This window comes from Poecilia mexicana, unplaced genomic scaffold (assembly GCF_051168715.1).
Source record: "Poecilia mexicana isolate PSO_F unplaced genomic scaffold, ASM5116871v1 scaffold_7, whole genome shotgun sequence".
Classification (NCBI taxonomy): Eukaryota; Metazoa; Chordata; class Actinopteri; order Cyprinodontiformes; family Poeciliidae; genus Poecilia; species Poecilia mexicana.
This window is the reverse complement of record NW_028263376.1, coordinates 13,334,822-13,357,874: the sequence shown is the minus strand read 5'-3', so window position 1 is coordinate 13,357,874 and position 23,053 is coordinate 13,334,822. Positions and strand designations below refer to the sequence as shown.

Sequence of the window (23,053 nt, the reverse complement as noted above, 5' to 3'; positions counted from 1 at the left end):
ACTACTGACACAGAATGAATCATCCTTATAATCTGTTCATTGTATCGCCAGCAATTTGGTATATTTTAGGTAGCGGATGAACTTTAAGCACAAGTTTTAAATCCTGAAAATAAACAGTAAGGTTCTTAGAGTTTGATAAAGCTCTGGTAATGACAAAACAGCTGGGTCACGGCGTCTCTAAAATCGCTCTAGTGGGACAACCGAGATCGACATCAGCTCGTGACGCATGCTGGGAGTGTAACAGACGAAGTGCCAAAAAACTTCAGGATAGTTCTGATCGAAAGGTGTGAGAGTTACAACACAGTTTGGGACTGCAGAACTGCAGAACCATCAGGTTGGAAACAGTATTCCTCATTAAGCAGGAATATTTTCCCGGCAACAAATCAAAGCGATGTTTAGACATGTTTTAGGGATCACAAAACCAAGTCTAAGGTATTATAACTTGGCCTCCAAACTTCTGCAGCTCCGAATCTGATCAAGCACACGTTTGACGTGATTCACAAACAAATCTGTTCCCTGGAAGCTCCAACTTAAAACCTACAACACGTAAAGGGTCTGCTGGTACCATCTGGGTGCCAAGTACCACAGAGCACCTTCAGGGTTGGTGAAATCTCATCAGGTTGACATGTGTTTCAAAAAGGTGGCCTAAAAATGAGGCTTCTGGTCTCTAATCTAATTATCTAACCCAACAAACCGGTTCACAGGTTTTAACTCTGTGTTTTTTTAAACGATCCAAATTATCTCCCCAAAGCATAAATCAGCATTTGGTACAGAAATAACACAGCAGTATGAAGAGAGCAGTGACAGGAAAACTAAATGCGTGAGCTGCTAGGAAGAATTAAAACAGAGCAATCCAAGTCAAGTTGAAAACGTATCCCTCACATACTCCTGTCTTTTAAACTAAAATCAAAATGCAAAGAAAACATGAGTGAAAATCACTTTTACATCAGTCACCACGCAATTACACTTCATTTGAAAATTCTCTGTCTAGCAATGCAAGACTACAAAAATGAACATAAACACACAGCACGAGTACAACCTAAACAAACTACTAGAAAGCAACTAAAACCATAAAAAAACATAAGTGATCTCTGGTATTTATTTGCATACTTACTTCCCATGTGATGACGAGCTCTGATCGGCCTCCACCACCTCCACTCACCCTCGCTGGAGTCACTCTGGGAACTAAGAAGGTCAAAAACATCGGTAAGCTCAGCCAAATTCTAGAGTTTATATATCAATTATGAAGTTTTTCAATATAGTTGGACACAAACAGGTGTTGAAAAAAAAAAACACCAGATGTAAAGCTGACACAGCCAAACCTTATTTTAATTATTTCTGTTATTATTCTTATTTTTATGTCTCCTAAGTGACATGAAAGGCTTTGTGCTTTTATGTGAAGTTTCTAAGAGATGATACATCCGTTTCAAGTGCATTGGTGGATAAGGAGATATTCCAGGTATAGGCTACAATACACAATAAAATCTGAGGACGCAACAAACAAATAAGGTTTCCTCAGACACAGCTCGGTTATGTTTGTCATGTAATATTTTGTGCACGTCCTTCTTACCCTGCCTTCTTGTTCTCTGATTGCCAGAAAACACTCAAGAACCTGAGCAAAAATCAAGCAGGAATGGGTGGAGGATGTGTTCCTCTTTTTCTCTAGAGTGCTTGACATTTATCGGCATGTCACGCTGTTTGTTGACTGATTTTAATTTGTGAAAACAGGAAGCGTTTTGGTATTTGTGAGTTTCAATCGAAAGCCTTCAGCTCTTTTAAAGGCACTGAAGCGAGAGTTGATGAAAAGTGAAAGAAGTCAGAGCACTTCTCAAGGTTTGTTTTCCTGTTTGGCTAACCTGTGAAATGTGAAAGTGAGCTTTACATTATTCTTCCTACTTACTTACAAAGTCTTTAATATTCAAGTTCCACCTTACAATATAGATATGATCATTCCATATATTCCCAAGAGCACTTTGCTTCCTACTTGCAGATTTATTGGGAGTTCTTGGAGTTTCGAGTGGGGAAAATTTTTTATCAAGTTCCTCTCTTGTTGAGCTTACAGGTTTTGTCTGTAATGCAAACCGACTTTTAAAAAAAATGTTTTGGCTTTTTTTCCAACCTTTTTTTTTTTGAGAAAGGTAATAGTTATAGGCCTACGTTGTCCTGGGCTTTCTCAGTGTCTATTCTGTTACAGGTGTCTTCACTTTTCAGTTATGTATTATTGGTATGTACTACTTTTATTTATTTCTTGAGTTCTTTATTTGATACTCTGTGTTTTCTTTGTCTTCTTGGCCCTAAAACAGTTGAAATAAATGACCTGAATTTGACTTTGCCAAAGTTTTCCTGTGAAACCAATGATCCAATTATTTTTATGAGCTAAGAGTGAGTACAGAGCAAAACAAAATTGTGTTTGGTTGATGATTTCTTCTTCCTAAATAAACAAAATCTCCTCTGACTATGTCAAACAGTACATTTAGCTACTGATGGTTGCTTGATGTTGTTTACTGGACATCAGTCATGTAAACATTTATCAGCAGAGAGAGAGAGAGAGAGAGAGAGAAAACAATCCATACGCATTTCTTTGGTGCGGGTCTTCTTCGAGGGTTTGCTGGGCTCTCCTGTTCCAACACTGTTGGTTGCCAAAACTCTGAACTCATAATCCACCCAGGGACTCAAGTCAGTAACCGTGGCTGAGAGCTGCTTCCCCTTTAACAGTTCCAGGACTGAGAATCATAAAGACAAAGATCTCATCAATACAGGGGAAACATCTTTCTCCAAGGTATTATTCCCTTCGCCTCACTACTAGTGTTGTAAATAAATAACCATTACATCCTTCACTTTAAAATAAATAAATAAATAAATAAATCTACATATTTAAACAGTATTTCTCAGAGAGCAAAAGGAAATGTCTTCAATAGCATCAGCCTACCAGTGGCGACGGTTTGCCATCCAAGAGAGAAGGGTGTTCTAGCCTGGATGGTGTAGCTGAGGAGGGGGCTGTGGTTGTCCAGCCCTGGCCTCCAGGAAAGAGAGGCGGTAGTCTCAGTCATCTCAGTGACCTGGCAATCCAGAGGCGGGCCCGGAGGACCTGGAAGGGTGATTAGTTACACTTCACTCACACGGAGACACCAGGAAGAAGACATAAGACGTGCAGTGGGTGGGCCATGCTTAAAGCTGACTGAACAAACAGATTAGAAGAAAGGGAAATTAAGAGTAGCAGCTCCAAATGATTGAAGTGCAAAACCTATCCAAAGCCATTCAAAACTCCCCTTTTATTCTTATATGCAGTTCTTGAAAAATGTATTCATAAGAGGTTTTCTGATGTAGTGATTGTTACCTAGTCATTTTAATACACTCTACTGGTACTATCATGTGGTCTTAAAAGTGATTAAATTAAAAAATCTGACTGTTTTTTTCCCCCCAGTGATTAGATTGTGTGACATAGTGGTAAATGTCTAAGCATGCAATATGGGAACAAAACTGTTTGTGCCACAAAGTCTTACAATTTATTAAAAACAAAAGTGATGCATGCAAAAAAATAAAATAAAATAAAATAATATATATATATATATATAGGTGGGGGGTGTAATTCTGTGAAAAAGCGCCTCCTGCCCACTGTACGGTACAGGGAATGATCTGTGACACTGAGGCCCAGGGGATCCATGTTGGAGCAAATGGTGGGATGAAGCATCAGGATATTTCAAAAAGGACTCTGGTTGCCTTCGTAGGGAAAAGTCGTGTATTATTTATTTATTTACAAGGATCAACATTTAACATTTTCGGCTTAATCAAAAAAGAAGTGGTTCTGAAGAGGGGAACTCAATCTTTTTCATGGGCCTTTCTCAATTCACAGACCAAGAGCCTTTTAAAAATGTGTTTGTCAAAGGAGATTTCTCTTTGCAAACTCCAATCGTTTTGGCTACAGAAGAAATATTTGCAAAAGAGGCATTGATACCAGAAGGAAACAACAACTGTGCACTCTGGGATGTGTTGGTAGCAATCTTATCTGAATGCAGAACTTTTCCCAATTCAATTATTGCACTAAATGAAATGTGTTTGTGCGTGTGTGTGTTAGAGAGTGAGAGATTATGTTAAGATAAGTAATTAAAGATGTGTGCATTTCAAGGGATTTTAAACAGCTCTACTGGGGGTGCCTTTAATCGTTGTGGGTGTTCACATCAGATGCTAAAGCTTTTAGCTCCACTCTTTATGATCCATTCATCTCGGCCAACTGAGTGTGGTTGCCTGCACTGGTAGTTTTAAATCTTTTCTTTTTTGGGTAAAGAAAGATCCTTACCTCTGACAACCACATCTGTAGCAATGGACACGCTGTCCACCTTGGTCTGAACCGCACAGGTGTATTTCCCAGCATGACTCAGTTGGATGTTCCGGATCATGATGTCACCTGCTGAACGCTGTAGACGGAGGTGTCAGAAATAAAACACATGGTAAGTAAAAACAGTAAATAAAAAAGATAAATAAAGGAAACAAAACAAAACAAAACAAAACAAAAAAACATTTAATTGGCCGAGTCATGGAGTTGCAAAAGAGAATAAAGGGAATAGGTAAAGTAAGTGAAATGTCAAAGCAATTTCTGGTGCTCTCCTGTTTATTTCATTGAGGAAAGGGAGAGAGACGGCGCTCATCCGGGGACATTAAATAACCGATTACTGCTTCCATCCTCATTTATGAGGGCAACTTTTTTAGTGAGGAATTAAAAAAGCTTCTTTCAGCTCCATTTCTTTTTATACTCGCTGGCTCCTTTTAGTCTACAAAAAACCACTCAATCCCAAACACACGGTTAACTCTGAACTTTAAAGTTACAGCCGATATAAAGTTGATGTCTTATCTCCGAGAAGTGAGAAACTGTGAAGGGAGAAGCGACACTGGAAGCTACTTTGATGTAAAATCGGGGACATTTTATGGAGATAAAGATGCAGTTGCTCCCAATCCTTCACTCTTTGAAAAACACCTGCCATCATTAAAGTAACAGAACTAAGGATAGAACGGATTACAGATCTTTCACTTTGACAAACTCAATATATGGCATAAAAGGAAGCCCTGGGCTTATACAACTGAATGAAGTAGTGAGTAGTCCTAGAGAAGTCTAAAGTCGTCGGTTGCCCTTTAACGAGACAAAGATGAATAAATGTCCCTCCTTATCCTGAACATGTCCCATCTGCATTTGCAAAATTTAGGTGAAGAAAAAATACATGAAATACGCTAAACGGAAAATCAAATATCAAATTATATCAGGAAATCTTTGAGATGATTTTCTATGTTATATATATATATATATATAGAATCAACATAACATTTTTCCAGAATATTTCCTTTTGGATAAACATATATTTTCCAGATTTTATTACCACAGTCCAGGATGGAGAACCTTTTGCATGGAGGTATTGCTGGTTTAGCCACCTTAATCAAGGTTTGATAAAAAGGTAAAAATAACATCTATATATTCTAACGTATCTGTTTTCAAAACATATTCATGTGTAAAGTGTATTTCACTTAAGTGAGAAAGAATCTTGCAAAAGGATCTATGACCTCTTTCAAAGTTGTCCAGATTAACTCTGTGCCTGCTGTCTCTTTAAGCTCTTGCTGCTGCCAATCTTATTAATTATCTTTTCACATTTTATTACATCATGCGTGTTTTGAATAGCTCAAAGTCAAAATTAATCAACCAGATGTTTACTGCTAGAAAATACACATGGAAAAAAAAAATATATATATATATATTCGGGTCATGATCGCTGCCTGACCAGCACTGATAAATTCACGGTAGATACCCTGTAGCACTCAGCTGCATAAAAAATAGAGTTTGAATAAAAAACACAGAGATAGACTATTTATAAAACTCCTGGAGTTGTTCAAAACAGGCTTAGTATGAAAAGGCGAGCTGAAATTTGTTATCCTTATTCAAAGATCTTTAATGAGACTGAATAAGTGGTAGATGGGACAAACTTCTTTCACTAATGAAGGAGGTGACTCTACCTCACAAACTGAGCAAACAAGAGTTCTTTTATTTTCTAAAAGAACTACTAAATAAAACCAGGATCGATCCTCTTGAGCAACCTCAGAATATTTACTCACATTTTGAAATTAAAAGTGAAAAATCTAACCAGCTGCAGCCGTTTCTTTTAACCACTCAAATGTACATGCCTGAAAAATCTCTTCGATCTAAAAAAAAACAACCCAGTTGTAATGTATAAATTATTTGTAAAGATCAAAAATATGTTTTGAATATATCAAAGTTTTTTAACCAAGGACTTTGAAATAATTTTATTAGACTCAGAAAGCTTTTATATATGTGCAAGGAGTCGCTATAATCAAATGGAAATATAAACTTTCAAGGAGACAAAGTGAGCTGTATTTATTTTAATCTAATGAAAAGTTGCTGTCAGCTCAGTAGAACTTAGCTCTTCAAATGGATTTTGAAGCGAAACTGTTGGGCATATGTTTAAGTAGCTGCCTAAAGTATATACACACAGATCAGGCATCATGCTGGTTATTTCTGCAGCTTAAATATCTGAAGAAATAAATGTTGATGCACAACACATCAAAGTTTGTTCCTACAGAGGATTGGACTAGTAAGGGTTTACAGCCATTTCTGGCGAGACCTCGGCTTACAGGACTTGAAGGATCTGCTGTTAAAACCTTCTCATATTGGCAGATACGACAGCCCAAAGTTAAATTGTCCACGAAGGAAAACGGGAGTGACACGGAAGACCCTCAAACGAGGGAATGCAAAGATGCACACGTGGACTCACCCCACCGACTTTTTCAAAATAGACCCCTTGACTTCCAAAGTGGATGACCTGCTCATTGAAGAACCAGGTGAACTTCAGATCGAGAGTCGGATCGTGCGAAACCTGGCAGGGCAGCACGATGCTCTCTCCAACGGTCACATCCAGGTGCCCTGCTGGACTCGTGATCGTGGTTGCCTCTATAAATAACAGACAAACATTCGCAGGACATAAATCATTGGTAACATAGTAGTTGTTTTTTTTGTTTGTTTGTTTCCAGTCTGAATGACCTCCTGTGCACTGACCAACTAGCTACCATGTTGAGCAAAACTGTGATTTTGTCTTCTCCCGAACTCTAATGAATAATTACAAAAACAAATCTCCGCTTTTGATCTACTCCGATGTGAGATGTTAACAAAAGAAAACAAATCCCTTTTGAGTCTGACAGTGACCTCCATTTGCATCTGTTTCATTGATGTACACAAAAGCACGGCGGTAAAAAAAAAAAAAAAAAAAAAAAAGTCTCTAAAAACAAAAGAAAAACCTCCAGCTACTTTATAATAGATCAGCTTTCAGTCTGTAATTTGGCTCTGCTTGTGTGCGACAAAAAGCACCACAATTTCCTCCTCTCTCTGTGGTGCCCGTCAACATAATCTTTGGTTGTCTCAGCTGGATGTCTCATTCAGCAGTAGTGCTGTGCAGAGAATTCGTCCCATCCAGAGGGGCCTACACACCTGTCCTTTGTGAATTCTGCAGGCATGTCATAAGCATCTAATGGACAGCCTAGCAATGCAACATGTCAGAAGAAGTAAAGGTCTATATTCAGCTCTGTCAAAACAAGCTGACTTGTTTATCTCACAGCTCCGGAGGAGAAGCAACTGCCCGCTGCATTTTATTCCAGGTGAGCCTCCAGAAAGTTTGGCACATGCGGCAAAAATGAGAGGGGCAAAACTCGTGCAATTAGTGACTGCTGTCATACCGTAAGCTGTGGTGTGCTGTAAAGTAGCGTTGTGTCACAATCTCTGAGAGTTTGGTTGTGCTTTGCTTTATTTAGGTAGGCCATATCCGTTTATATACCGCTCCTTTTTCCTCAGCTTGGTGACTTGCCTTCCCTCAAAAGCTGCACCCTGTTTATAATGAGCCACCTGCTCCTCATTTGCTAATCAGCTCTTCAGCTTTTTTTGATTTGAACTGTTGCATATTAAACACGCTCGCTTTCATTGTTTGACCATTTTAATTTGGGCACTTTTACAAGGAGCACAAGTTAGTGTAGAAGAATAAAACGGCGACTTATTTCTGAGTAGACTTCCCTTTTTCCGACTGATTTTATTGTACTTACTTGCACAGTTGTTCAATCAACCACACTGGCACTGTGAAACTAAATGAGAGAAAAGTGTTGATCAAAGCGTGCTAAACAGAAAGAGTCAAGATATCTAGTTTGAATCTGGTTTTAATTGTGCTGATCAGCGATTTATAAATATGCTTCTGGTACAACAGGGGGAGCATGAAGTAAATGCTAGACAGTTTTTAAATTCTGTGCAAATTTTTTATACGTTTATTGTACAAAGTAGCTTTATGCGCTTTATGCATCATTTATCCATCAGTGTATGTGTGTGTATATATATATATATATATATATATATATATATATATATATATATATATATATATATCTGTTACAGCAGACTTCTTGTGCATGTAAAGTGTGCAGAAGATAAGAGGAAAACAGGCCTTCTGTTTGAACCCCTAATCCAGAAAGCATGCTAAGAGGAACCACCAAAAGGCATTTTAATAGACCAGTGGTGTTGACTTTGCTCTTTAGAAATACCTAGAAAATCCCTTGTACTGCAGTGTCTGACCTTAATACACTGAAATCTTAAACAAACCAAGCAGGACTATGAGCTACTTTGAGAAACAGTTATGAATTAAACATTGCAGGAGGGAGAAGGTAAAGAGTCTTGTCTTACTTCCAGAGGTCACTAACAATGAGCAAGCATCACCTCTGCTTTACTTTCTTTGAGTAATAATTACAAAGTGACAAGTTCCTTAACTTAATGTCATTTCCAGTCAAAAGAAAATTGCTCTTTCTCCAGATTCCATCACATTATTAGGTTTCATATTTGTCACCTTGACTGAGCTTTGGCAATCCTAACTAAGATGACATTCAGCCTCTGACAAGACAACCACCTTAAGCATACAGCCGAATCAGAGCCACTTAAATCTATTAGGATTTTCCTTTCTCTTCACAATGTGCTGCTTTGTGTTGGTCTTTCATGTTCAGTTTCTAAAAGGTTAATTGAAGTTTGTGGCTGTAACAATACAAGATGTGAAAAAAAAAATTCAATACTTCTCTGAAGTACTCTTAACAGCAAGAGTTCTTTGAATCTACAGAATATGCAAAGGAAAAAAAAAAGTTTTGGCCCATCTGTCTGACTGGCTTTTATCATCACTTCAATGTACCAATCAGCTGTTCAACTATAGCTGACTAAAACGCCCTGAAAAGCACAGCGATCTTTGAAAAGCTTCCTAGCCCCCATTTACTTTATCAAGGCTCCAGAGCTGCTTCATTCAAAAGGAACCAATGGACTGATGCCAAAGGCTACTGTGGAGCATGTCACAAAGACCTACTCATTTTTAGACTTTAAACAGAGAACCGGATAAGAAAAGAAATTGTTCAAAAAAGAGACCGAGTTTGAGTGTTTCCAAGAGTCTTTTCAAGGAGCCCTGAGAAAAGCTATAATCTACAGATTAGAAACAAGTTGTGCCATAGATCGCATAAGAACAACTTGAGTAACAGCAAGGTAGGCGAAAAAATAATAATATTCAAATACTTAACTATAGTTTTAATATCAGACATTGGTGCATGGCAATATTTGTAGTAGGTATGATAATAAATATGAAAATATCAGGCAGTAACTTTACATAAAACACTGACATTAAGAATTAAATCCCCAGAGAACACATTTTCAAGTAAACAGCTCTTTACATCAACTGGAAATCACATATTTACCGTATTTCTCGGACTATAAGGTGCTACTTTTTTCCCACGCTTTGAACCATGCGGCTTATAGCCCGGTGTGGCTTTTCTGTGGATTTTCTTCAACCGCCAGCAGGGGGCTCTTTAGCAGGAAGTGAATCATTGGAAGTCAAAATTGTAAATCAAAGAAGAATGTGCTAACTTTGAACAAGCAGGCACTCATATGATGCAGCTTTTAAGTTGAGGGCTATCTATCTGGCAGTACAGGAGGGAAATAGAGCCACAAAACCATTGTTCGGCTTTGGAGACAGAGGGCTGCGTCCTTAATAAATCCAGCAGGTTTATTAGGACGCAGCCCTCTGCTGCCCTCTGTTGGGTCCTTATGGAAAACCGGGAGCGGCGGAGATACCTGCGGCTTATAGCCCAGTGCGGCTTATATATGTACGTTTCCAGTTTTTAAAAAAAAAAAAATTGAAAATACGGTAGTTACTGTATCTGGAAATTAGTTTATTTGATGTGAGATGGTGTGGTAATAAAATAATGTTTTCAAAAGAAAGAAGCACTTGTGTGACAGATCTTGTAGAGAGTGTTTTTTGGAAAAATAACTCTCATATCTCATCTTACAGATAGGATAAAGCATTAAGTGGTGGCTGGAGGCATCAAAATAAGATGAGAGAGTCAGAGGGATCCAAAGTTTGTGTCTGATAAAAGGCATAAAGGAGAGGAAACAAAAGGAGTTTCTATGTTGCTTAGATGCTGTTTGCTTGTACTTGTTTCCTCTGCCCGTTAGGAAGTAGACATAAATAAATTATTGGATAAAATAGACGAGTTCTTTGTTTCTCTGTGTGTGTGTACATCTGCTGGAACAATCAGGTGACTCATAGGGCTTGTAATGTAGATTCAAAAACAATAACAAGATTTCAGGGCTTCGAATGATTGCCCCCAAATTGTAGTAAAGACAATCACAGACATTTCCTCTCGCAATATCTGAACATCAGTGTGTAGCAGCTGATCCACGTTTCTCAAAATCAGATTTCAGATAAACAGAAACCCGGAAAAAGTTTGCTTTTCATGTTCTGAGTTAAAAAAGCTACTTACTTGAACAGAGTGAAAGAGGTAGAATATATATATATATATATATATATATATATATATATATATATATATATATACACTTGTATATACTTTTATGGTTTTATGTTTGTTTGGATCTACATGCTTCGGTTGCCTTTATTTTGCCACTCTTACAATGTAATTTTCCCACTGTGGGACAGTAAAGTGCATTTCTATTCTATTCTACATGCAATTATTTTCAAATTCATGTCCCTTTTGTGCATTTAAACATATATCTACTCCAAAAGGAAAAGCTATTGCTTTTTTTATGGCTAAAAAAGCAATAGCTTTATATCATCTGATGTGTTAGAATCTCTGTTAAATGATTTTAAAAAAGCACCAATTAGAATTTAAAACAGAGTATGATGATGACACTTCATAAAGTTTTTTCCTCTTTTTGAACTTTTCCTGTCTTTTTGGCCTGCTCTTCAACTCACCAGATTAGAATCTTATAAGATTGACAGGACAGACAGGGAAAAAGTAAGATTGTCATCTGCAGCTAAAAGACGGAACCTAAAATAGCAAACCCTCTAAGGCCTCTGGGTTACAGCAGCGTCTGACTGCAATCCCTCGCTCAGTGACAGCTCAGTCCAGGCTCTGTACTCCAACAGCCTGTGGCTCCGTCGTGGAAACCTAAATATCCGCTTGCTGTGCTTTGTCGCACGCTCAGTTTAAATGTGTAACAAATCAATGCAAAAGACTGCAGTGGAATGTGGTTCCTGGAAATGTATGTGTCTGAGGCTTCCTCTGCGGTGGATCTTATGTTCCATCTTTTTCACCGCATTAACAGTGACACTGGATACAACCGTCTGGCGTTGTCTTGATATGCAGATTTCTGTCAGTTTTTTTTTTCTTTCTAGTTCCTTTATGAAGGGATGTGTAATATACGCAGCAACCTTTCCATTTAATCCGTATTTTATCTTTAGCTGGAGGTTTGCTTTGCTTACCGTCTCAGTGACCACAGAGGCACAGGTCACGATGGTCAGTTTTACAGGAATCCTTTTCTCGTGTTAGCATGGATATTGAACATTGCTACTTGAGTCTGTTGAACAGAGCCTAACCCACAGATGAAGTGCATTGAGGCGGCTGCACTCACGTTCTTGAAAATATGCAAATTAGCTGCACAGGATAAGTAGTTAAGTGGAAATCAGCTTCTACGATGTGAGGTTGTGTGCCACAAAAACAATGTTTCCCATGGAAAGAAATATCTCTGCTGCCCTGCCTTATTACCTTCATACACAAAGGTTATCTTTACTGCTATCAAAATAAAATTAGGGGAATTTAGCTGAATAAATGGTGCAATTTCTTATTACCACCTTTGATCATTGCATATGCAGGAGTCAGGGCACTTATTAGTTAACTAACTAATTCATAGACTCTGGTCCAACACTTTTGATGTAAAAACAGAATGAGTGTAATATCTGTGAAATTGCTCTGCAGGATACTACAGAAACTAGGCCACTCTCCATGCAAATGGCGAGCCCAGAACTCTGCGCCTTCTTCTAAAGCACTAGATTTGTTGCAGACTGAATGAATACGAAGGACAGACATTAAGGGAATATTGAAATTGCTTTAGGGTGAAACAGCGAATGCATTTTTTTTATGTCTGGTTTTGTTTAAAAGTTGCAGGGCGGAGTCCAGATTTTTTTAGCAGCCATAAACTACGCAGCTCACTAAGCATAACAGGCTAGTCTTGCGTCTCAAGGAAGCTTCCAGAATAGTGGGGAATTCCCCAAATGTGTGCTTCTACAGTGCATTTTAGCACAACGCATTATCTGTCTCAAACAATCTAAAGTAATTTAGATGCCAGTAGAGTGTTATTTTTTTTAAATTCTAAACCACATGAACCAATTTCAAGTGGTTAAATTGTTGTATAATCTGCGTACATATGTAGGGTCAACACCAGTTTATCCTTTATTATTGACAACATCAAACCAAATTTATAGTCAGTTTGATGCTGGATACGTGGTGAAATCCTATACATATTGATAAAAACTATGGTAATTGCTTTTTTTATTTACAATTAAATAATGTAAAAATTAATATTTATGCTTTTTTTATTTGTTTGCATTGATTGAAATAGGACCACATCAAACCATGATTAGTCTTTACATTTTCTTAAGCACAACTTAATTTTTAACATTCAGTTAAATGGAAGTGGTCCAAGACACTTTTAGAGATAGAGGTTCTTCCAGCCTCTTATCAATAAAATAGGTGCTGTTAATTTGTTTAGTACAATGTTTGGACACATGCCTTGAAACTGTAATATGGGAATAACAATCAGCAACAGTCAGCAAGCAAATGCAAATGTTTCAAACCAGTTCAAGAACTTACCTTTAACGAAAAGGCTCCCAGAGCTGCTCGCTACTCCAAACTGGTTTCTGGCTACGCACGTATAGATCCCAGCATCCATTTTAGTGACATTGGATAGCCGCAGGCTTCCATTATCCAGCACCATGATTCTGTAGGGATAAAAAAAAAAAAAACACCACATATTACCATTAAACTCCATGTTAAAAGTGGAATAAGAAGTTCAAAGTCTAAAAACAGCCAAAGTGGTGCGTGAACTTTTCATCAGGTTGTGTGTCAGCTTGATGGAAGTTGAAGCTCTGTGTGAAGTGTTACAGTTTGATCTGTCACCCTCAAGTTCATAAGTGAAGAGAGAGAGAGAGAAAAAAAATCATTTCATGGGGCAAAATTCACATCTTGACTTCATGACAACGGTGACAGGGATCAACTGTGCTTATCAAAAGTGCTGAATTTTTTTTGGTTTAGTACACAGAAAAAAAAAATGATACAAGTCATACATATTTTCCAAGACTTTCATAATATTTGGGATTTGTGTTATTTTACTTCGGTGACACGGGGCACCTTTTAAAGCTTCGGTGAAATGTAACTGTTATGCTTTGCGACTGTTTTAAAAGGGATGTCATTGAAAAAGATTGCAATTGTGGGTGGAAATAGCTTTTTAGGAGAAATGCAATTATTTGTTTTACTGCGTTTTTGTTTGTGCAGTATCTCAGTCAAGGATGAAGTAAATGAAAAGAAAACACTTAAGAAGATTAGGATCCTCAAATACCTAGGAAAACTAAATGATTTACGAATTCAAATGTTTTAGAGAGGTGCGGCTGACTAAGGTAATTAACTGCTTGAGTGTGAAAATACATTCTTTTACCATTTGTAAAAACCTGAGTCCATACTGAACAAAAAGATTAAAAGAAAATCCCGCCGCTTTCATTCCTGTAGATGGTGTCATTAAAGACATTTATTCATAGATTGCTCTCAAATGAAACTTCATCACTTGTCTGGTTTAACGTGTTTAAAAAGTACTGCATTTTATCACCTTCGGTTCACTTTTACAGCTCATGCGCTCTCTATTATCAGTGCATTCCAGCTGGTTTTAAACAACATATTTTCCTTCAGCTCTTCTTTTTTGAACTTTGTAATTAGTAAAAGCAATGCATGACATTCTAATCTATTAAATCCCGTGAAAGGCAGAAGAGCTGTGCTGTGTAGTCATTCGTTTTCTGCAATAGGAAGGTCAGTTCTGAAATGTCAAAGGTTAAATGATTACAGTTTGAGTCTGAACAGTTTAATTATTTCCTTACTTTGCTAAGTAAATCAATATGACACATTGAGGCAATTACAAATATTGAGCTTCTTATTTCTTAATTTATTGCATGTTTGATGAACACTCCTATCGGTAAAAATACAACGTAAATCTTTACAGACTGATTTTGGCTTTGATTTCATGTAGAATGTTCGAAATTAATGTTTTTTTGTTTTTTTTCCTAATCGTTGACTAATATGCGCTGCTGTATTACTCTCTGAAACACCCAGACAATAAATGCGCGACTCCACCAGCTGCCACTTTGTCTCGCAGCAGGCACTAGGGTTGCCATGTTTGACGGGTTACTGGGGCATTGTACAGCCATGGATCACAGGAAAAGAGATGAGACGGTGCCAATTTAAATGAGATGTAAACAAAACAGCAAGCTTTTGTACCAACAAGGAACTCTTTATCGAGAAAGTAACACATTCAAATGCAATCCGTTCACAAGCTCAACCTTTTAAAGGAACTAATCAGTTCTGTATCTGGAGCTGATTGCTTATGTTTAATTTATTAACGTGACTGTTTCACATGCAAAACTGTTTGGGCTTGACTCCACATCTGTTGATTTTACCACAACAAAAACAGTTTGATAATGTCCCGTTTATAATTCAGAAAACTTGATTCTTTTTTCTCGTTTTAGTTTATCTGAGTAAATATAAAATATATGTTTTACACATAGTATAACTTTTGATGTTTTAATTGTATTTTTTCCCAGCGATATCTCCAGTTTTATATGTCTGAGCTGCCTCGATTTAACAGGCAAACTTTACAGACTTGATAGACAGAAGAAGAAGAAGAATCCTAATGAGGAGGTCCCGATTGTGATATTTATACATGAAAGGTATTAGGAGATTATTATTTATTACAGGTTCTTTGTTGTGAGTTAAATAATAAAGAACGTAGCTCTTATTTAAACAAGTGTAGGTGTTGTGAACATTTTTCTGTGCAGTTTGCAAATCTTATCCAAAGACAAAAGTATTTTCTAATTTGGAAAATACTTTCCAAATTAGAGATTTTTATTTCTTTTTTTTTTTACTCAGTACATATCCATGTGGACTTGGAAACAGATTCTATGAAAAGATGATGTAGCAACCTAGCTCCTGCATGCAAACAGTCACTGTCTTCATTTATATCCACAAAACAAAAGCTGCTTAATGGCATTTTCCATGTATGGTATGCAGTGATTTTGATTATGTTACTATTAAATATTTCAAATATGCAACAAAAGCTTCTGACTAAGAGGAACTGTCCAAACAAAAGTGGGCTGCAAATGTTTTGTGAGAATCTTTTGTCTATCACCCCTTTGGCGGTGCTAATGGTCGCCTCTCTCTGAATTACAATGTGTTATTAATATTTCACCTACAGATACCAAATGTTTGAAATTGAGGGAATGTGTGAATATGAGTTTTATTGCAAAGAAAAAATAACTTTAACAAAAGTATTTTCTCGGCAGCCTCTCACAAAGGGACTTTTGCGACTTCATAAAGAATCAAATAGGATGTTTGATTACGTAGCAACCAGACATATCAAACACAAAATACCAATATGTTCTGTGGTATTTGGCATCTTTAAACCAGATAAATCTGAAAAACAGATGCTTAAAAAGGGAATTAAAGGCAACTACAACAATGGCCTGCCAACAGATGGAAAAGAAAATGCTGATAAAAAAAGGCCTACAAGCATTTCTGGTTATTGTTGAATATTTAAAGAAGGGCTGTGGAGATCTTCGACATCAAAGAACAGCTGTTTTATTAATGCCTTGCAGATTTGTGGAAACACAATTACAGAATTAGTCAGTCAAAGCTGCCTGTACCAATTCAGACATAAAAATTACCTACAGAGGCAATAAAAAACAAATCCCTCTGTTAATAGAGTCCCACTGTGTCTTGAGCTAATAATTAATTTGGCAAGGCATCAAAGGTATTGCAAACATGTGAAATCCAGTAAAGTTCATGAGAACAAATCAATGTTTCCTGATGTGAAACAGCTGTTCAGCTGAGATTCTAATTTTAAAGTCCTAATTTGATCTTTACCACATGTTGTCTGTGTCGAAGTGCAAAAAAAAAAAAAAGTAACACTTAAACATTTACTGACTAGGAAATACATTTGTTAACAGCTGTATATTATTTATGTGTGCAATATAAAGCAAAATATCCCCTCACAAAATCCGCCTCTTCCAGACAGGAAACATTTTCTTTTGTAACTTTTTGCAGTTTCACAGATTTCTAGTAAGTTTTAGTCATTTTCTGAACATAGAAGTCAATTTCAGCAAGAAAGTCCTGTGTTCAAAATGCAACCTAAAGTCTTCCTGCATGTAGTTTGAATGTTCTCAGTCTCAGTACTCTGGGTACTCTAACCTCCTTACGCACACCAAAATCATGCCTTTTAGGTTAATCTAATTTTCCCCTACATATGAGTTTGTGCGTGAGTGGTTGTCTGACCTCTGTGTACCGTTGCCCTTCAAGGAAAAGCGGGTATAGACAACGGATGGATGGTTGCTATTCTTAGCATGACGTCATAATTGCCAATCCTTTACAAAGAAAATATTGTCAGTGAGGCTTTAAGCTCCAGCAGGATGAGGACATATGAAATAGGCTTTACTCTGTGTTCTGTTCACTCTGACATCGTAAAGCAACAGGAACTGTATTTTTCAAACCATAACTTGATTTACCTTTTTGCTGGTAACTGCACCTCGTCTTACGAAACGGATCATCTCCCTTCTCCTTCCCAAATGAAATACTTACTAGAAACTCCCTTGTCATTGTTTAAACTGTAAACGGTAATGGGGGTTAAGACACTTTTTAAAAAATATAACCGTTTTAAAGGTGCCTGAACTCATCCTTTTCTTTAAGACCCCTTTTAGGGGAGGATGGGCTTTTTAAAATGATCAGGAATGACCTGTATTGCTTTAAAGGATGAAGAATTAAAGTACATTAGTCTTTACAACATCGCCTAGTCCCCGCGGAGCCGGACGTATTTTCTCCTAAGTGAACCGAGGGCTTTCTTTGTAATGGCCTATAACAAAGAGTTATGGATATGAGATGTCACTGGGATAAGGCTTGCCAATGAACTCTTGGAGACGACAATGTCAGGCTTCCCTCCCCACCAAAGCTACAAAGAAACGGAGAGAAGGATAGGATGTGCGAAGAAAAATATCTTTCAGAAATGCGCTCACTCTTGATTCCTTTTTTTTTTAAGGCTGCTCTAAAGCAATTAAGGTACTGGGGTGAAATGTGAGGGGTACATAAAACCCAGGGTGGTGTGAAAGAGTAAACACGCACTTTACCTCAACCCTTTGCTGGCCCGGCATTAAAAGTGAGCTATCGGTTGTAATCTAAAAGTCTCTCTGCAGTGTTACACAAAAAAAAAAAAAAACCAAGAGGCTGTAAATGAAAACATTATTTTAACCACTTCAGAAGAATTGTGTAATTAACTCGGTATATTACAAACGGCTCACAATTTTCTAAAGTGCAGCTTAAATGCTTCTCTTGAACTGCTGAATCCGTTTCTAGTAACACAACTGGAAAATTTCCACCTCGCAGTAGGAGGATTATAAATTGATTCATAATATGACAAAAGAACAGCACAGAGTGTTTAGCACAACACTCTTAAACACAGCGGTTTCATCTCGGGGTAATATTCCGGAGCTCTATTCCTTATATCCGTTTCCCAGTTGCTGGCAGTGGTCAGCAGTGAAATTTAATTAGGGTAAGCGCTTTACCGCTAACCTCATCACTTCCTGCACACTGTAAGTGCCGAGCATCCCCAGGAATATCTGGTTATATGTGAACTGGATATGAGCTGACTTAAGTATAGTCCCGGCATGATTTTATTAACTAATCGGATACCGCGTTGTTCTTAGATGATTTGTTTTCTTCTATCTCGGAGGCTTGAAGACATTATCCCTGGAAGATTAGAAAGAATTATGGGTACTTTAGCTAAGCCAGTAGGATGGATCAGCACTGTGGCACCGCTGTAATGGTGCGGGAAACTGCCTCGTTTCAATGTAGGGAAAGTAAATGCTAACAAGCCAGGAAAAGGGGAGCAGGCGGGCGAGAGAAGTTGCAATAATGTAAAATCCGAACATCCTGCATGCGGCTCACCCACTTCAGGGCAAGGGTGGGATATTAAATCTCATATGGGAAATCTTGCTTTTATGGGTATGATTGATATTGCACGCTGCGGCTTAGATGCATTTTCCTTCCAATGCTTTAGAGGCTGATAAATCAGCAAGCTGGGCTACACATTTAGCAGACATTTCGGAACATATAATCCCGCGCCCGATTCTGCTGATGTCCCCGCACATAAAACATCTTTTGTCCAGTTTGGAATTGACGAAACGCGATCGCGTGTTCGGCGTCCCGAGCATCTTGCTTGCCAGGTGGAGGTGAGAGATGACTAAACCTGTGGCACCCCCGCTGTTCTGGAAGATGGATGCACCAGAGGTTAGACGTGGCAAAGCTGCCGAGGCTGTTGAACAATTAATCCCATATCAAATGAGAAATATGCACCCCCGCCAGTTTCCTGCATGTGCCAGCTGGTGTGCTCTGCCTCTCGCTGGTTTATTTCTGCTAAAAATAAGAATGTTGTCAAACACAATATGAGTCATTTGCATAGACAAAAGAGAAACTAGAGCAACAATTATAGTACAGCTGCACTTCACGATGGTTCTGTTCCTACAAGTTTAATCTGGTTGAAGTTTTGAATCGTGTTAGGACTGTGAAAGAAGATTTACATTACGGGGGATTTCAATGGAAAACTACTGCCTGTTGGCCTGACTCCTCGTGTGTTTGAGAAGGTCTTTCTATTAGTGTTCCAACAACTGGAAGTGTTCTCTTTGAATTGCCCTTTTTTTACCAAAACCCTCTTCATTTAAGAGTAGGAATAAATTGGTTTCAGATTTTGAACATCACCATGACAACATTTTGGACGGTTAGTGTTGACGTTTTAAAAGGAAACTGACATTAAAATCATATTTTGTGGCCACACTAAGCTGTGTATTTTATGTCCATCATATACAATCTGTGTTGTGATGCAAGCAGAAGGCAGTAAAGGAAAAACAAAAAAATAAAAAAACATGTAATTTTTCCCTATTCATAACTAGTTTTGCCACTCACTAGTTGTGAGGCACTCTACAGACTACAGACAGAAACTTAGGCAGTTAAATAATAACACATTTTATGTATGCGTGTTTAATAAACAGAGTGTATTATTTAAATGTTGTAGCCATTTTCAATTGTGTAAACATTTTCTGCAGACTTCTCCTATGCTGATCTCCTGTTTTGTTTTCATAAAATTTGGTGTCCAAAAATATATCCTGTATACGTATTCACATTTTGAAAATATACAGATATATATATTTTTAATTTTATGTATAGGTTTAATTATAAGGGTCCCATACAAGAGATAAATTCAGGATAAAGACACATACTTATATTGCAGGAAAATAATTATTTGTAATTACTCCGTTCAGTGGCGCAACTACACATTATTCAGGTGGATGCGAAAACATAAATCGGCGTCCCCCCCATCCCCCTCTCCCCCGAAGGAAAGTTGAAGGAGCGTGGAAAACATACGGTATATATATATATATATATATATATATATATATATATATATATATATTATGTGATCACATCCAGAGTTTGATCACATTTCAAGCTTCAGTTTTACGAATGCAAATGAAAACCTTTCTACTGCAATGTGAGCATGATCACCATAGATCTGACCAGTTGCCAATCTTTGATACCTAGAACACAATTTTGCTTTCAGACAAGGAACGGTTTTCTCTGCCTGATTAACAGTTTCTTCTCCTTTCCTATCTTCTCTTAGCTCATGGAGGCGCTGCATTGATTTTTCTTTAACACGATGTCTAATGAAACAAGGTGTCCGGCGCATTCCCCTGGTGTTCCCACCGCCATGACAAAAGAACGTGAGCACAGCAGCAACCCATTGATAAGCCCTTTTGGGCCATTTGATCCCCTTCCTCCACGTCTTGCTGGTGGTCTGTATCACCGGTTGCCTTGTGCTCTAACGACCCTCTGGGCCTTACATACTGCTAATGAGCTGATGGATCGGCACATCGATCTGAATGCTGCAGTCTAGAAACACCCAATTACCTTAAACAAACAGAGCAGAGACCTGCCAGAGGAGGAAAGTACAACAGAGCCCAAGAAAGAAACGCAGATAACGGGGAAGGGAGTGAAGAGCGGACCCTGTTATGCAATGCAAATTATATTGTGTCACACTGTGATTCTGTTCTTCACAGTTTGTCAGCATGAATATCAAGTAGGATGAAATTAAATAAGACTTTTAAATCTTCCTCCGCTTGTAGAACAGACAAACTCAACCGACAGCGGCAAAGAAAGTAACCTGGTACCTGTGGCTCTCGCGCAGTGCTTCGTTCCCCTTCCTCCATGAAATCACGCCGCGAGGAGACATCCTGGGCCTGCATTCGATCAGGACATCGCCGCCCTGTCGGGCCAACGTTTGTGTCTTCAACAGGTTTTGGGAGAAGTCGGGAGCAATAGCTGCAGGCCGGGGAGGAAGGTTAAATTTATTGATTGAGGCAAAAGAGAAAGAAAAGAAAATGGAAACGGAGCGACCGAGGAAGAGCACTGAGGAGTTTCCTAAGATGTGAAGGTCACTCTATCCATTAGGCGGGTCAGCAGCACTCGCATCCTGCTCTCTCTGAACGCTCATGCTCTTGTTTGCACACACCCAGAGACGCACTCATAAATGAATCACGGTACGTAATTTTCAAGGGTGCATTTCCTTTGATTTTAGTTGCGCGAATCTTTTTTAGAAGGACATTATGCATTGAGAGTTGAGCTTTGGGGGCTGTAAAAGCTAAAATGAGAGAATGTTAAACAAGGCTAAGGCTTTGTTGCTGCTTCTTTAGGCCCCTAATTACTAATGCACCACCATCTGAAGCTGTTTTAGACGTGCACCGACTCAGCAAAAAGCTCTTTAAAGAGAACACAGTGTGGCATCAGCGACACGGTGCACATGCTGCATCAAATGTCATTATTTGACACTGCATGGGAAATGCAAACGTGACGTTATTTTTTATTTATTTTTTTTACTCGTTTAAAGTCAGAAAGAAGACTTAAGTTAGCTATATGATTACGGGAGAAGGATTTTTAAGGTTTTAAACTAATTATGTTTTCAATGACTAAAGTGAAAGGACTTAGTTGATTGACTAGAGATAAAGCATGTTATGTTTGTAATTAGTTGAATAGAAATAATTCCTATAAACAAGAAGGTTGACTTGCCAGTCAGTTCTGTTTTCACTCTAACAAACCAGCAGTACAAGGAAGAGAAGTAGCTCTTACTCCTAATTTTTTCCATCCCAAAAACCTCGGTGTCATACTGTCGCTGCTAACGACTGAGACTGCATCAATGAAAACATGAAGTGATTTTTTTTTCAGCATGTGAAAAAATGCTACTTTGATTAAATACCTCAAATGCCATTTGCATAGAAAATATCTACACAGTAAAAAAATAAAAGCTGATATGTTTCTCACTCTGCTTGTTGAAGTAGCCATATGAACTTTTTCTAATTATATGGATCTGTTTTCGAACCCACTTTTTAGTCAGTCAAACAGTCAAACAGCTTTTTAAATTAATGTGCCTATATTTTTCATTGAATTACAATTAAAACGTGATCTTATCACAAAGTATTTTAGCACCGATTAACAAATATATGCTCCTTTCATTCAGGATTCTAATGGAAATGACTAATTGAGATGGCACATTCAAGAAATGTGTTCATCAGCCTGAGTATTATAGGATATTTCTTAATTTGGAAAAGGGGGAAATTTAATTGATTGAGAGCAACAACATTTTGGCTCTGTGACAAATAAGAGATCTGTCACAGAGCTAAGTGGGAACATTTGGCAGTAGATCCTGTTAGCAACATCCTGAACTCACCTCCCATGTTCCAAGGGAAGTTGAGGATCTGAATTTAAACAAGCCATGTTTGGAGCTTTTGGTGTAGATTAGGCTTCTGGGAAATTTGGCCTATAAGTCACTCTTGACCTGCACTGATGGCACCGGAGGGCCTCTTTTGCTGGATATTATCTTGCTTTGACGGATACAGCCTACATGCTAGCTTTGAGAAAAACCAAACACTGGACGGTAGCTGGCCAGACAAATATGATTAGACATACTATGAGCGTTGAAGTGTCCTTAATTTTACAGATTCACAGGCCGGTGCTGACAGGAGGCCATGTGAGTCTCCAGCTGTAGTTCCTTCAGTTGGACGTCAACAGCTGTCATGAGGACAACTCTGCAATCATTCATTTGGTGACGATATAATATTTATGGGCAGAATCCTCATCCTCGCCAATGATCTTTAATGGCTTTTTTATGTTTTACAACTGTCTGAAGTACTCCATTGTTAACCCCAACATGTAGACATTCACTCTAGCTCAGGTCTTGGGTTTGCTAGCCAAGGTTATGCACGGCGTGGTGTGGCGCATGTCAAACAGATGACTAGTCTACATAAGATTGTTGTGGTCTCAAACGAGTTCTGGTTAGGATCTAATCCCTTTACTCCTCAGCCGTATGAAAAAGGGGGGCTTCTAATTTGATCTTTCA

At 38.1% G+C, this 23,053-nt stretch overlaps 1 protein-coding gene across 1 annotated transcript in view; it reads right to left on the bottom strand.

The window, feature by feature from the left end:
* Nucleotides 1-23,053, bottom strand: part of cntn3a.1 (contactin 3a, tandem duplicate 1) — a 90,830-nt gene that overhangs the window by 7,513 nt on the left and 60,264 nt on the right. The window contains exons 11-17 of the mRNA XM_014991357.2: nucleotides 20,832-20,982; nucleotides 13,174-13,301; nucleotides 6,774-6,949; nucleotides 4,298-4,415; nucleotides 2,930-3,088; nucleotides 2,574-2,723; nucleotides 1,115-1,185 (exon numbers count right to left, since the gene is read on the bottom strand). Of these exons, the coding sequence (XP_014846843.2) occupies nucleotides 1,115-1,185; nucleotides 2,574-2,723; nucleotides 2,930-3,088; nucleotides 4,298-4,415; nucleotides 6,774-6,949; nucleotides 13,174-13,301; nucleotides 20,832-20,982 (953 nt within the window). The remainder of the gene's footprint in view (nucleotides 1-1,114; nucleotides 1,186-2,573; nucleotides 2,724-2,929; nucleotides 3,089-4,297; nucleotides 4,416-6,773; nucleotides 6,950-13,173; nucleotides 13,302-20,831; nucleotides 20,983-23,053) is intronic.